Below are 16,642 nucleotides of genomic sequence, written 5' to 3' on the forward strand. Positions count from 1 at the left end.
AGAGAGAGACACACAGAGAGAGACACAATCAGAGAGAGACAACACAGACACAGAGAGAGACACACAGACATACACACAAGCAGAGAGAGACAACACAGAGACACACAAAGAGAGACACACAACAGAGACACAGAGAGACGCAACGCCTTATGATGACGACTGCTTGTGTTGCAATCGATACGTCATATTCTATTATTTAATTTATTTTCTTTCTACGTGACTTTACCGAAAGAATCGTAAGAGTAATTCCTGCAGTCACGAAAGCTTGAAATCGAGTTTGGGAAATGTTCTGTTTGAAATAAAAACATATTTCAGAGGAACATTTCCTCAATTACCTGTGTAACAGCGTTTAAATTTAAAAAAATCACATAATCCTCATACATTTCCATGTAAATGTTACCAGTTACTCTGGACGAATTGTTTGTTTTCATTGTTATTGGTTTACGGTGTTTCTCAGCCACTGCCCTCTCTGTCTGCTCTGTGCATTGTGACACAACAGACTGTGACTTCGTCGCTCGTAGTGGCCCTGGCTTCTGGCCAGGAGCTTTCCGAGCAAGGAGATTTTTTTTTTCAGCGAATGCCGACAGCTCCAAGCATCCCATCGGGTGGCACGGTGGGGCTCTGTGTGAAAAGGTCATCCCAGCCTCGTGAATGCACAGAGCTTGTACCCCCCAATACAACAGCACCTGCGCCTTATCTTATCTTTATTCTGTGTGTACACCAATACCATGTGCAAGAGTGGGGGGGGGATCTTTGTCTTAGTTTTTGTGTGTATAACCACCATGCCCATCTGGGCTAACGTGAAAGCCTGTCTCTTTCTCTCTGTCTCCCTCCTCTGTATCTAGGGCATCCCTCCCCTCATTTGTACAGGGCTCAACTTAAGGTCAAAGCTCCCAAATGTCCTGGTTTGGCTGAGACAATCCCGGTGTCAGAACGGTCATCTCTGCTCCTATTTGTGACTATCCCATTTTGTCCCCGGTTTAAAATTGCCGAGCGTCACGCTCGACTCATTACGCAGGCAGGGGGCGGCCCGTGACCTGTGAAGTGGGCGGTGCAGCCAGTTCATCGACCAGAGGTCCCGGTTGAGTCTCCAAGAAATTTCGATTTTGTCAAGGCGCTCTTCTTCCCCCTCCAACCCAGCTTAAATATACGCTCCAAGCTTGGTGGTGTTTCATTCTTCACCTGAGGACGGCTGCTTGCGTTGTAGCCGAAACGTCGTGATAAATTATTTTATTATGTTAAATTTTTATTATTTTATTATTTCCCTTCTACGTGACTTTACCGAAAGAACCAAGAAGATGAATATCCCAGAAATGTGATAGCGTCCCCGCTAACAACCCGTGCGCTCCTCTCCCCTCTGACACACACACACGCAGGTGATCAGCTTCGTGAGCCTGCGCTACGACGCGCAGTCCTTCTGGATGGTGCTGGCGCTGCTCTGGTGCTCCGTGGTGCAGACGCTGCTGCTGCCGCTGTTCCTGTGCGCATGCGAGCGCTACCGTGCCGACTGCCCCACCATCTGGGAGCATTGTGCCACCCTCATGGCTGCCGAGGATCTCGATGACGGTGGGTGGGTGACGGTGGCTATCCGTGGGTCATACATCGATCCATTCAGATATCTATCCATCCACTCATCAATGGATCGATGGCAGTTACCACAAACAGCGGGCGATCCTGGTAAAATCAGGATAGGGGGCAATCGTAGCCGAGTTTCTGGGCTACAACGAGTGGGCAAATTTAGACAAGGGGCCCCATTTCATTCCTTGCGCCAGGACCTATGGCAACCATGCTACGCCGCTGGTGACACCAGTGACAAACACAAGATTTTGATTTAAAGCTTTCGTGACTGCAGGGATAAACGCAAGATTCCCGTCAAATATTTGTAATGCGGGCGAAAGCGACCTTCCGGATGTGACGTCACGAGGAGGCGGAGCCAGGTGACGTGGGTGAAAGGTAGGGGGTCCTTAAGCGGATAAACCGGAAGGAGAAGGCAGTCGGGGTGTGAATGGAAAGGTGTGGGGCCACGCGGGCGTACGAGCCGAGGGGGCACCGTCAGAAGCGGGAGCCAACCCTGGGAACAGTAGGGAGCTACTGGGAGGTGTAAAGCTGCAGACAGAGATAGGCAGTAAGGCTGTGTGTGAGGGGCAGCGAGGTGGCTGCCAAGAGTCGCAGGAGCAACGAGAAGGCGAGACAGCACGAGGCTGTCAGAGCTGCAGCAGGAACAGCCAAGGGAGCTGTGTGAGAGTACAGCAGCGGAGCTGCTGTGGGGCTGCAAGAGCGACAAGAACAGCAGCGGGGCTGCTGATGTGGACTGGAGTGACATCGGAACCAGCACAGAGAGAATAAGAGAGACAGCCGTGTGGGAACGCAGTACGGACCGAATAAAGGACACTGAGCCAGATATCGTGGTCAAGTCTTTTATTACATATTTAAGCAGAGTATAATGTCTATAGGCTCTTAATGGTAATAAATGGCCAGCCTAAGACACAGTTAAATCAGTCTAGCCAGCTGATATGGCTTCACCCATTAGACATTTGCTAAACCACTCGTTCGTTTGCACGGTTGCAGAGAAGGCGGTCAGGTGGAAGTGTAGAACAAAAAAACGTGCATGGACATCTGCCAGTGGTTTTGTGACTTCACATTGTGTTTTTTGCTATTATTGTTCATTGAGTCAAAGACGCTTTTTCAGCAGGGTCCTGACAAGTTTTTGCAGTTGGGGGGTGGGGGGGGGGTGGCGACGTTGCCACGTGTAATCCCAGCCGAGTAATTCGCAGGTACACTTTTCAGCATCGGAGGATGTTGGGTCAACACCGCCAATTGGGAACGTAGGCGCCAGTTGGAATGTCACCACGGCTGGTTAAAAGTGCAGAAGGCGCCAGGGTTTATCCGAGCAGCGATGCTCGCGTGTACGAATTTGGCCGACCGGTTTGCCGCATCCTCCCGGATTAGAAACAACACCGGCGGCTCGCTGCGAGTGACGTCTGCCCCCGTGGGGTCGCAGGCACCTCGAGCAAATGGCCCGACCGCCAAAGCTACGAGTAGGCCTCGGCAAGGTAAGGTAATTGTACCCTTTTTACCGGGTAAAAGGGTAAAGGTAAAGGGTAAAGGTGTCGACATGCCAAGGGGTAAGGGTAAAAGGTAGGGTAAAGGTAGCTCGTTGCTTTTTACCTTTTACCTTACCTGCTAAAGGGTTAAAGGTAGGGTAGAGTGATTGTATTGTGGTAAGGTAAAGGGTAGGGTAAAAGGTAGGCTCGTTGCTTTTTACCTTTTACCTTACCTGCTAAAGGGTAAAAGGTAGGGTAGAGTGATTGTATTGTGGTAAGGTAAAAGGTAGGGTAAAGGTAGGCTCGTTGTTTTTACACTTCTACCTTACCTTGCCGAGGCCTAGCCACGAGTACAGCGTGGGTTTCACTCACAGTCGATCGCGTTAAAGAGCAGCGGGGAGGGGGGGGGGGGTGTTCTCGCTAAGGGTACGGGCTCATCAGTAATTAAACGCAAACGTAACATAGCAGCGCCAATGTTGTTAACGAAATGAGTAATGAAAAATTGTTCAGCAGCGAGTGTTTTATTTGTTTTTATGGCAGTCAATATTCACCGATTGGATGAGAATCATCATGAGTGATGGGGACGAGAACTGCTCTCCAAAGTACAAAGCTCGGCTGATTGAGACAAAATTAATTAGCTGGATTGAAGGGGCAGACTAAGTTAATTTTGTAACGTCATTAGAGAAAGCAGTACACTGAATAACAAATATGGCAATTGACTGTGAAAGCTATAGCCTATCCAATTACTTGCCCAGGGAACTGCTGATGGAAGGGTATTTGGCCTACTCTTCAAATGTTGGCCAGACATCGTGGACAAGGTGGGAGTACCCACAATGCCTCCCATCACGAGTGACCTGCCAATCAACTTACACATGGTGTACCCATTCATAGTGCTCGGTGGACAGAAGTGAGGCGTATTCTTTTGCTAAAGTCACGTAGAAGGGAAATAATACAATAATAAAAATTAAACATTATAACATTCCCACGACGTTTCGATTGCAACACAAGCAATCATCGTCAGGTGTGAAAACCACAGCAAGAATTTTTTTTTTTAAAAAGTGGCGTTTTTTTCTTATCGTCAGCACCACGGACAGCGACTGGCGGTTGTTCAGAGGGACGAGTCCATCTATGCTCGGAGCAGAGGAGGGGGGAGAGAAGGAGAATGGAATGCGGTCTGAAAGTCACCGTAAGCGTGAACAGAAGTGAGGCGCCATTGGAACCTCATTTGCCAGTAAAAAATATGATAGTTGTTTTTTTTACAATTATCAGAAGTGAGGCGGTTTAAGAAGACTGTCCCCGTTGTTCTCAACTGCCACGCCAAGAGAGCGCTGAGAACTGGCATCCTTTGGATTGCACGTCCAGCTGAGCTGACCATGACACCACGGCAGCTCTATCAGATCGAATTTTACTGTCGACATTTGGGGATAGAAGAGGAGGGGGGGCTGCGTGCTTGGGGGCTTTGCTAGGAGGGACCCCCTTGGAAAAGACCCCCGTTTGAGAGGTTTTTTTTCAAGAGGGACCCAAGGGGTTGGCGTGGGAGGAGGCACGTCGCTACGTGGTGCCGTCTTGGCGTATGATCCCCACACTGCGAGTCTGTGGGTGGCGTGGAGATCGCGCGTGTGAGAGAGGCCCGGCTTGCAAGGTGGCGAGCCACGTGCCACCCAGCAGATCGAACAGCACGAGCATTCTCTGGCTTCTGGACAAGATTAAACAACACACAGACATGTGCGCATTGCACGCACAAAAGCTCTGGATTGCAAGTTCGTCCGCCCCCCGTCGGTCCCCTCGCCCCCCTCCGCCCCCCCCCCCCAGCCCCCCGCTGGCAAATGGGTCCACAGAGTGGTGCCCTGGGGGCTGACTGCGTGTCTAGACTGCTGCTCAGCCGCTCGATCGATACGCTGCGTCTGCAGTGGCCGGTGGCCGCACTTTGACCCAGACACGTCCTTCAATAGAGACGAGCGAGCGGGTGTCAGCTCGGCGTCACGTGGCGCGCGTGGCTGCACATTGCCAGTGACTCACGCGTGTAAAGCCTGAGACTTAGATGTTGTTGGGAGTCGCTTCGGCTGTGTGTGCGCGCATTGTGCACGCACGCAAGATAAGGTGGTTCCTGCAGCTGCAGTGATGGTTGGTGGGTAAATATATTGGTGGAGGCACAGATCCCTGCGGTGAGGGTCGGCAAGGGAAGCATGGGGTGGGAGATGGCATACGCAGTTTTTAATCTTCATGAGCAAGCAAGTATTAGTATTCAATTTTGATTTAAAGCTTTCGTGACTGCAGGGATTCATATTCTTTGTTCTTTCGGTAAAGTCACGTAGAAGGGAAATAATAAAGTAATATTTTTATTTTATTTTATTATTTCCCTTCTACGTGACTGTACCGAAAGAACCAAGAATAAGTATTAGTATTATTATGCATTTTGTCGAGCAGTGCCCGGCCCTACTGACCGCTCACATCGAGCCACCACTGAGTGAAAGTCAGTGCAGCAAGTGGGTTTGTTGACCCACGTACGTGCAACAGGCCTTCGTCAATCCACTGCTGCATGAAGACTTCCCCATGTGGTGCAAGTAATGGGGGGGAGGGGTGGGTGTTACTTGACCATACTTCTCCACGTTGGTCAGTGCGGATTGGTGAAGGTGGGGAGCAGATGTGGAAGTGTAGAAGACTAGCACAACGATGAAATGTGTTGTACTTACTGCCTTCTGCTTCTGCTGCTCAAAAGGTAGCTGCACAGTCTGCAACATCTGCTTCATCCAATCACTACCCAGGCTCTACCAGCTTAGCTCCGGGATCTGAAGATTCTGCATCAGGTGGGAGAATGTGGACTCACTCAATCGATCAGGAGGAGGAAGGAAAGCTGGATTGGGCAGGCAGCAGTGAAAGGGAATAAGCTGAATGATGTAATTAGGCGGTAATAGTAAGAGGGAATGACCTGAAGGAGGTGATTAGACATGTGGTGGTGAGAGGGAATGAGTGGAAGGAGGTGATCGATAGGAGATTCTTTGGGAAAGGCCCAGCGGAAGGCAAAGAACAGCGATGCTAGGCGATGTCCAACAAGGAAGGGGCGAACAGAGAAAGAGACCAGCGGAGGACAGAGGATCCTCAGGCCGGTCTACGGGCATAATTCTGCACGAAGGACAGTGATACTCAGCGTTACTGGGTTGGCCGCGTCGTCTAACAATGCCAGTTTGTCTTTAACAAAAAATAAATAAATTGGTCTTCATCATTTCTCATGCATCCCGGCTTTGAAGAAGGCGGCTAAACACGGAGCAGTGAGGGACGAGCGATGAACGATTTTTTTTTATTTTTCACCGACGTGACTTTACCGAAAGAACCAAAGAGTATGGATCCTTGGCGTCACGAAAACTTCAAATCTAGAATCCAGAGGATGTCCCTTCAGCCACCAAACAAACAATATTCATCACAAAGGCTGCCTTCAAAGTCTGGCCCGTCACAATGTATCGATCGACCGAGGTGTGCTTTCCATTTAAGCTCACATCCCTCAAACTAGGACCCATATATATTCTTGGTTCTTTCGGTAAAGTCACGTAGAAGGGAAACAATAAAATTAAAATATAAAACAATAACATTCTCACGACGTTTCGATTGCAACACAAGCAATCATCATCAGGTGTGAAAACCACAGCAAGAAGATTTGAAAACACCTGATGATGATTGCTTGTGTTGCAATCGAAACGTCGTGATAATTTTGTTTTATAGATAATATTTATTTATTTTATTGTTTCCCTTCTACGTGACTTTACCGACAGAACCAAGAATATGAATCCCTGCAGTCACAAAACCTTTCAATCAAACTAGGACCCATATCTAACAGAAAGGGTCCTTGCCTATAAACATCAGCCAGTTCACCAGCATTGGTTCACCACAAGCCTGACTCTGCTGATGGAGACACTGTCAAAATCCGTATCAGGGTTTGATTACATCGAACCAATACTGCCAAAATACACTCAGAATCAAAATCAGAATCAGAAAGGGTTTTATTCGCCATGAAAGTTCGCACAGACAAGGAATTAACTTTGGCCGGAAGGTGCATACATTCACCATTTAGGAATCTTAAATCTTAAATAAGTGGTTTACAAGTCAAACTATACTAAAGGTACAAGTCTAACTAATACTAAGGAGCTAAAGTATATATATTAAATAAGACCATATGGCTGATGAAAGAATGGTAAGGTGACATTATGCATTTTGTGAGTTTATTTTGGCAAGGGTAAACACCCACACCTTTTGTTTAGATCTGGTTACACAACAGAAACTTGGCAACAGCAATAAAGTATTGTTATGAACTTTCTCCACAACGATGGGGAATTAACACTTTGTGTTGTCCATAAACAATGACTGCACAAAACCTAAGGTGGGAAAAAATATATATTTCATGTTATCAGCCATTTTATTACATGAGCATTAAGTTTGTTTTATGCTTTTCAACTATCCAGGCTATACACTGCTTACTAGAGGTTCAACATGCGTACGCCCAGAGAACACAGCAGTAATAGTCGAGCACTAATGTACGCAACCTCACAGCACCCACTCGCCGGAGACGGATATGTGAAAGGTCAGAAATGTGAACATCTGTAGATAATTACAGATACACGCCACGTACAAATGAGGTACTGGAAATAAATAATTAACGCTGCTTTACACATGGGAACATGCTACACTGTGCTTTCGAGGCGGATGATTAGGAATACATTACTGTCTGAAAAGGTCACATCGATGACGTAACGGTGAGCGCATGGGACTTGCAATCGAGGTCGCCCGATCGATTTCCTGGCAAGGTTGTTGAATCGACGATGCAAGTTTATTAACACCCCATTTTTCCTCCGACCATCCAGCAGTATGCAAACAATGGAAACACCAGTCAGTCGACTGGCCAGAGTGAAAGAGTAGGCCAAAAATACGCTCCAGAGCTCCCTCTATTGGAGGTCCTTCCACCAACAGTGCCACAAGCAAGCAACTGCAGGGTTGCACCTTTACATACAGAGACTAATTACACCAGGCATACAAAAATACTATACCACACTCGGTATAGACGGCTAATTGGTCAGGCAAGATATGTGATGGTTGCGTATATGCAAAGTTGTACCGTACGATAACAATGCCACATTCACAGCCATGTGACTGCCGCAACCGTAATTCTATTGCACAGTGGCATCCGCAGAAGGCTCCATCATATGAACAGCTGACAACCCGGCCCGATTGCACACAGGAGGTAGCCTGACCTGCTAATCACAGCGTTGGATCTTTTAATGATGATGATGAATTAAACTCGGAGCGCGGCACCGCACAGGATGCGCTCACTCTCGACAACGAGAGAGCACGGCGAAGAGGCGCGACGAATCGCAATCGGGGGAGAAAAAGCGACATCCACGGGGTGAGCCGGCGATACCAACAGTTGCCCAAGCTCTACAGTTCCCCAACATACGAAGGTGTTATCGGCCAATTCACGAGTGTTTACATGTGGGAAGGAAACGGAGCACCAGTAGCAAACGCACGCGCGCAAGGGGGCAACGCACTATCCCACACAGGTAGAAAATGTGGGGGTCCGTATTTTGTTCCGTACTGCCTTCTGTCAAACCAGCGCATGGCACCTTGACGCCCACAGTAAAGGAGCGTCTCGACATTTGTGTGATCCAGCAAACCCGCGCCTCCACAGTTGCTGGTTTACAGGTCAGGTTTGCGATGGACGGATATGCGACGTTATGCTGCATGATGGCAACGCTCGCCTCTCCGTTGCATCGATGTGTGTGTGTATATCGACAGGCATGAAGACCAACGGGGGATGCGTTCGTGATTTGCCGGCCGAGGGCGATGTCGAGCTGAGCCCCAGCAAAGAGAACATCGCTCTCAACCGCATACCGCTGGAGGGGTACCAGCTGCGTGACCTGCACCAGTTGCTCGTGGAAGGCAAGCACTTCCTCCAGGTACCTCTGGCAGAGCCGTGAAACATTCATAGCCGGGAGAAGGGTGGCTATGTACGCCTGTAATGCAGCACTGGTGGATGACCACAAATGTTGCGAAACTCCCTTACCATGCTCTTAGTTCTTTCGGTAAAGTCACGTAGGTAAAAAATTTAATTAATAAAAATAAAATTAAAATCACGACGTTTCGGAGGCAACACAAGTCTCCGTCATCAGGTGGGACCGTCACAGCCAGATTTGCTGCATCAAGTGAGGCAGGGATTCAAGATGCAAGCCCTTAAATACAAATTAAGGGGGAGGGGAGGAGAGGGGGGGAGCTTATCAGAATGTGGTAGCCAATGAATGGAACGTATCGGGAGGGGGGGGCGGGGCTAAAAGAGGGCACGAGGTGCTCGGAGACGTGGACGTGTTTGTGCGCAAGTCACTGTTGTGGTGCTTGTCCCCTGGTCTGCCAAGGAGAAGGTGGTACAGAATGTGTTGACTCATCAACGTCCCACTGAAAATGTCGAAATTCTTTGGATCTTTCGGTAAAGTCATGTAAGGTATAAAATAAAATAAATAAAACTTCAAATCTAGATTGAAAATGTCTGTTTCCCTTGATGACATCACTACAATATATATCACCCGGGCAAATATCAAACAAGCAAACCCGTCTGTACTTAACCCACTTTTATGTCCTACTCACTCAAAGGAACAGATAAAATTCCAATGCGAATTAAACATCAAGCAGTCAGGCTGATTAACGATCCCGCACTCACCGATTAAATCAGTCGCCTCGTTATCACTTCTCGTTCCCATGAACTTCACTCATTGATTCCCTCCACCCAATTACGTGGAATCGGTCGAGCACACTGACTATTTCGTCTCATTTGTACTGTGATTAACCACCACACTGCAGGTAAAAAACAAGACACTCACTCACCCACTCAGTCACTCACCCACTCACCAAACTGTAGGTCCAGACACTCATATTCCTGCATCTTTCCTCGCAGGGCTCCACTTTAGACTTTCTTCCCATCGCCTCTCTTCCAAATCTCTTACAGTTACCTTGCTCAATTCAAGAAGCGGATTAACCGTTACTATTACACATGCAAGAATGTTGCTCGCTGCTCGCTGCTTGGCACTTGGACTTTTGGACATGTGCCCAGCATCTGTAAAAAAAAAAAATTTAATCTGACATATTTTTTTTATTAGCTCGACGTCTCGGCCCATCGCTGACACGGACCAGCTCAGGGGTGCGATCCCTCGTTTCCTAACTCGTGTGCGATTTTCTCTTCCAGCTGCCGCACACGAGGCGCTGCTCGCACGACGACGGGGACATGTGCTGGCCCGTGGGCTCGTCCAGCGGCAGCAAGCTTCGCGGGCCCACAGACGACTCCTCCGCCGGGCTGCAGCAGCACGCCTCGCCCAAGCACTACCGCAAGAGATTAGGCGGCGGCGGCGGTGGCGGCAGCATCGGAGTAAGCAGCAGCGCCGGGCAGATCTCGACCTCGGGATCGGCTCCAGACGGGCGCCCCGCCAACTACGCAGGGCGCAGGCGGCGCTCGGAGGGCGGCGTGACGGCCACGCTGCGTCCCGTCGTCGTCAAGACCATGAGCCTGGACGAAGGCGATGGCGACAGCGGCAGCAGCCGCTTCTTCACGCTCGACGAGATCATCAGCTACATCGACGAGACGCCGATGGTGAGCCCCTGCCCGAGCCCGGCCCACTCCTCCACGCCAAGAGGCGGCGGCCCGCGCACCAGCACGCCTGTGCCAAGGCACGGCACGCCGTCCAAGGGGGCGCGCGGCCTGCCCGACTGCGAACTGTTTGTCGTGTCTGGAGGGACCTTTGACATTGGCGGCGACGGTGGTAATCGGGATGCGGAGGACGCGGAGATGGCGGCAGCGCAGATGAAGTGCGGAGACCACGGTGCCGCAGACAGCTGCTGCTGGGACAAATGCTCGACCATGAGAAGAATCAATATTTCCACGCAGAACGGTGTAACTCAGTGACAATGTGCGTTGGAATTGCGTGGGCACTGAGAAACGCACTTGGTTTTCCAAGATCAGGCTCTCGGGGTGGAGCTCCGAGGTCCCTCCATGGCCTCGTGTGAGATTTTCCACCGAGATTGTGAGTGTGGAGGCAGATTGGACTGTTGAAACATAACAGCTTTTTTGGAAAACCCAGTCTTGAGGGTTTTATTGATAAGCCATTGAATAAATGTGTATCTTTGCCGATTGATAAGATTGCAGTACTCACGATACTACTACTACTACTGTGACTGTAATTAAAAACCATGGATGGTGATGAGAGAAAAAAAGCCCTGAATACAGATCAGGACAATAAAAAAAGAGTAAGACGCATTCAACAGCAGAGAATAATCAAATAGAACAAACACATGAAGAGAAAAGGGTCTGTTTCATCATCGAAACAGAATCGCACTTAGTTTGTCCATCACCAATGGGCATAAAGGACCAACGTTTTGCAGCAGTATTTGTTTGAAGGGGCATAATCCTGGACTGGTTTTGACTTTGCTGAGTCTCATTAGCAGCGTGTGGCCTGCATAACAACTGTTCCCGGGTTGACTGGTGTTATAGGCATGAGCCATCTTTTGATCACTGTTGGGACCGATAAGAGAAGTGCAAAATAATTTCACAGTTGTCTTGCGCCCTCTTGTACAACAGCGGCGAGGTTCGAGGTTTGAGATGAACGCGTAACAAGGCTCGTGTTGCTGCGAGGACTTTTCTTACTTGCATGAAGCATGTTGCGTGTATTTTGCAGCCACAGGTGCTGATGTGCTGAATATCAAGAAGGGAACCATTTAATAGTTGAGCCGTGATGATTTGCAAGGAAAAACAAAGGACAGATGTTTCCTCCGATACAAGCGAGTCTCCATCTAGTGGTGGTGAAGGGTCACTAGGAGAGCCTTACTTTAATGGTCCATTAAAACAGAGTTGTCCATTTGTCACACAAAGGTTGCCGATATTCACATTTGATTTTTTATTTAAGCACATCGTCAATTGATTTTATTTTCCGAAGGAAGCACTTTCTCTATGGACATGATGTTAAATGCCATAAAGGCGAAATATTGCGAAGCATGTTGGTCGATTTAATGCAGAGCGAATTGTGGGTTACGTTTATGATATTAATAATAGCAATGCCCTTTACTTCACCAGGAGAGCCTCACTGAGTCTCAAGACTCTTCTTGGGAGGGTCCTGCTACATTGAGATGGTTTGGCCAACTCCATGAGAGGGGTTGGCTTCGTGTGGGAGGAAACCCAACTCCCCCAGAATAACCCAACGCATATTTTTGAATCGGGTAACACCTCGCAGATTAAAGAATCCATTTCTGCACTGCCATTTCCTGGCCACCTCTCAACACCAGCATACAACACTTGGTATTCCAAGGCAGTCTCCCGTCCACCCAAGTACTAAACACAGACTCAGACCTGCTTAGCTGTTGAGATCTGATGATTGGAAACATTTAAAAGGGTGATTTTGATCTTGTATTATGAAAGGGTTCATTTTGCCGTTTTTTTAACTAACTGTAAATATTGAAACGATTGGCAAGCAAGCTCATAGTGGCCATAGCCTTAGGCGCAGCTCTGCAATTCAACCCGAGCTACGCTTAAATGCCACGAAAAAAGTCTTTCCATCTCCTTGTACTGTATTAAATTTCCTGTCTGGGGGACCAGGGTTGCAGTGGTGAGCACAGCGTACTGCGATAAATCCCGATACTCGAGTACTCCGGTTTAGTTCCCAGCTACAGATAACATCGTGGTGATTTATATCTGAATATCTGAAGCAGACGTGGCAATCCTCCCCTGCTAACCAAACATCCCCTTCACCAATCCGCACTGACCAACGTGGTGAAGTATGGTCAAACGACCCCTCATGACTAACACTGTGTGGGAAGGCCTTCATCGAAACAGTGGATTGACAAAGAGCTGAAAAGCATTATTGTCGATGACTTTATTACGATATTAATTCTAAAAAGGCCAGGATTTATTTACAAATGTGGTATGAATATATGGAGATGGGCATGTCGGCATGCGGTTCTAAAATATGATACCTTAAAACATTTATAATCCAATGGGAAATCTACTCGTATTCATGAATGAATTGCATAGTACTGCAGCCAAGAAAAACATTACATAAATTGTACTTAAGTGGTTAGTCAATTGTATTATCTCATACAAAAGAGCGCATTTTAAAAAGATGGTTTAAACACTGCAATGAAGTGCTCTGATAAAAGCTTAACGATTGGGAACGTAACGATGCATCAATAACTTTAAATGTATCATTGTGCTCACAACACGTGCATAGATTCCTACTTGTGTGACTCCATTGTTGACCATTTATGTAATACTACATGCGGTTACATCAAGGCTGAGTGAACAAAACTGTACGGAGACAAGACAAAAATTCAAATAATGCAAACGGGGCAGTAAAAACGAGACAAAAAAAACCTTCATTTGGTTAAATCATGATCCCGAATCTACATTAAGAGTTCATTGTTACACGTTCATTAACAAGCCCACGTTACTGGCACCTTATGACCAGGGGTCAGATCTCCACATGTCCAGGGATGGCCAAACCGCGGCTGGGCACTTCCAAGTGCTGCTCGATGGAGACGTTCATGTGTATATATATATTTTTTACTTTTCAATTTTAACTTCATTTGAAACAGGAAACCTGCAGAATTGCGACTAGCACGAGGCACTTGTGCCTGTGGCGGCCGAGCCAGACATAATGAGTTCTTTGTGGGGTGCTAATGTAGATTTTTTTTTAAATGAAAAACTCCGCAGCCAACCAGCGCACGAGTGAACTGGCTGTGACCACCGTTGTTGTTTTGTGGCGATCGGGTCTTGTGAATATTTTGGTTCGGAAGGCCAGGAAGTTTGGTCACGCACTGACCACTCGTGTAGGCACCATTGCCTCTGTGCTCTCTTTCTTCCACACTCGGGTCACACAACACCACCTAAAGAGACTGGAGACCTCGTTTTCCCACGAGCGTACAAGACGCACAAGGCCGTCCATGCACACGAGGCATGCATTTCAGTTCCCCGCGGCGTTCCACTCGTCTTCCTGACACAGCTAAGCAACGCCGTGCAGGAAGAAAAACACCAAGCGACAAAAAATATAACCCGCAACAGATGGTGACGTCGAGCTCACAACATCGGTGCACTCCATGAAAACCCCCAGTGATTTGTTCTTGCGACCTTGAACGATCGAGTTCTGTGATAGTGCTCCGCCATTGGTCCACGATAATCCTTTCGGTTCACGATCCGACGCCAAATCCAGTGTCTTATCCCGTGGAAGTGCACACCTGCGACAACGTTCCGCACGTGTTTCGTGTTTTCGCCCCGATACCCGCGCCCTTTCGCCTGTGCGCTTGCTGGGGTTTGGCTTTTCGGGGCGTCGGTTCAAGCGATGATGACTCGTGTCCCGGGGGGGGGGGTGGGGGGCATGCGTGCAAGCGGCTGCGACCGTTACAATGATGTGACTGGTCCTATTGATATGTTACCGATGTTTCAGGTGTTCTGTAGCTGAAGGTTGTGTGCTTTGATAATAAACGTTTTAAATACCATTATGTGCTTTAAGTTGACGTCCCGTATTGTGTTAATTGTATTGGTGAATTTCCAATTTGAAATGAAAAAAAAAAATTCCGCTATCTTCCCTTCTGAACTCAACAACTGCCTTGTCTTGTGATTCAAAAATTCGTTACTATTATGATCAATATCATCGTCGTTATTTTAATTTGTTGTTTTTGTTGTTGTTGTTGTTATAACGTGGGTTGGATGACTGTACATTGGGTCAACGTGCTCGTCTCTTTTTGCAGCAGAAAACAATATTTGAAAACACATTTCCCCCCCCCTCTCCTTCAAACGAATAAAAAAAGTATGCCCGTTTCTGCTCTCAGCAGCATCAATCGTTGTGTTCTTACTCGAGTCCAGTTTTGCAATGATGACCCTGTTAAAACTTTGCATGGCAAATCAGTGGCCCATTTATGTAATGCGTGTCTCTCTGTGTTAAGCAGAAGAAGACAAACGCTGCACAGGAACAAATATGTGCGGCTTTGCATTCGTGCGGCGTGTTTGGCCTCGCACGCTGATGCCGTCGCTCCAAGATTAAATGTTAACTTACCGCACAGAGACAAAATAAACGCGGGGCGAGCCACCGAAAACTGACGGACGAAAATCATTCATGAAGCACGGCACTGATTGGCCGCTTGCAAGGTGTCCCGCTAAGACGACACGTGCACTGGCTGATCGAGCAGCAATTGAGCAGGAATTAACGCATTCGGCATCGTCGTCGTGAAAGCGTGTGCGTAAAATATACCCCCCAACGCCGCCGTCACCAATGTGTTTATTTTTTTTGTTAATTATAGATACCGTAAGAATTCTAGATTTTAAGCTTTCGTGACTGCAAGGATTCATATTCTTAGGTTTTTCAGTAAAGTCACGTAGGTAAAAAAAAAATAATAAAAAGTATTTTATTTTTAGTTTACTTTTATTAATTTAATTTTTTTACCTACGTGACTTTACCGAAAAAACCTAAGAATATACCGTAAGAAATTTGCTTTGGGGTCGGGCAGCAGACTTCGCCATCAAATACATGCCTAAGAGTTTTTATTTTGGGGTTAGATCGTGTAAATATAGAAATGTGTCGTTCAAACCCGCCACTACCCGACACAGCCAACGAGCAAGGGTTGTCACGTAAACTGAACTTGACAATTCGTCACTATATTCTTGGTTCTTTCGGTAAAGTCACGTAGAAGGGAAATAATAAAGTAATACAAAATTATTTATATAATACAAATATTCACGCGAGACTTCGCTGATGAGCCCCACTTAATAATCGGAACCAGAGTTTTGTTGTTGTTGTTAAACAAATGCTGCCGAAATTATGCAATTATTGCCCGTTTGGCTGATGGAATGTGTAAAAAAAAAAGACTTCGAATAAATTATTGTGTGGAAGAACAAGTGCACATGCGAGTCAGACGAATTGTCTGCTCGTTTGATTTTGCTGCTGATGTGCAGGAACAATTTGCATGCATCATGTACGTTGGTTACCATATGACTATCCCAACAGGTAATGACTACGCATTGTAATGTATATACATTCATTAAACCCCCCCCCTCCTCTCTCTGGACTTCGCACGTGAGTGGGCTTACAAGTGACGACGTCACATCTACCCCTCTATTTCAGGAGCGAAACAGGAGGAGTTCTTCACAAATCTGGCTGTTGCCTGATGAAGCTTGTTGTAATGTACTGGCGAAACATCGTACTCCGATTGTAAATATTGTGGATTTACTCTCCATCACACCGATGTGCTGTACTCGTAACGAATCGGCATGTTCTGTTTACGTGACAAACCTTACTAGTTGGCTGTGTCGGGTGGTGGCGGGTTTAACGACACATTTATATATTTACGCGATCTAACCCAAAAAAACCTAGATTGTCTTAAGCGTGTTGAACATTTGACGACCATCTTACGTGGGGACGTCTTGAGTGCTGAACGTTTAACGCCATCTTTCGTGGGGCTGGCTTGAGTTAACAGGCAGCATTATATGCCTGTAATGATTTTTTAGGTGGTGAAATTTTCCTTGGGGCCTATAGCCACCTCTTTTGGACACGTACAGGTCGTTTTGTATCCATATTATTCCACAGCTA

The 16,642-nt window shown here is 47.3% G+C and overlaps 1 protein-coding gene across 1 annotated transcript in view; it reads left to right on the forward strand.

The window, feature by feature from the left end:
• LOC144728418 (putative G-protein coupled receptor 162) overlaps window positions 1-14,877 on the forward strand; it is a 45,051-nt gene extending 30,174 nt beyond the window's left edge. The window contains exons 3-5 of the mRNA XM_078607848.1: window positions 1,377-1,566; window positions 8,826-8,986; window positions 10,264-14,877. Of these exons, the coding sequence (XP_078463974.1) occupies window positions 1,377-1,566; window positions 8,826-8,986; window positions 10,264-10,977 (1,065 nt within the window). The 3' untranslated portion in view covers window positions 10,978-14,877. The remainder of the gene's footprint in view (window positions 1-1,376; window positions 1,567-8,825; window positions 8,987-10,263) is intronic.
• Window positions 14,878-16,642: the final 1,765 nt, after the last annotated feature.

The sequence above is a fragment of the Lampetra planeri genome, chromosome 28 (assembly GCF_965212315.1).
Source record: "Lampetra planeri chromosome 28, kcLamPlan1.2.h2, whole genome shotgun sequence".
Lineage (NCBI taxonomy): Eukaryota > Metazoa > Chordata > Hyperoartia > Petromyzontiformes > Petromyzontidae > Lampetra > Lampetra planeri.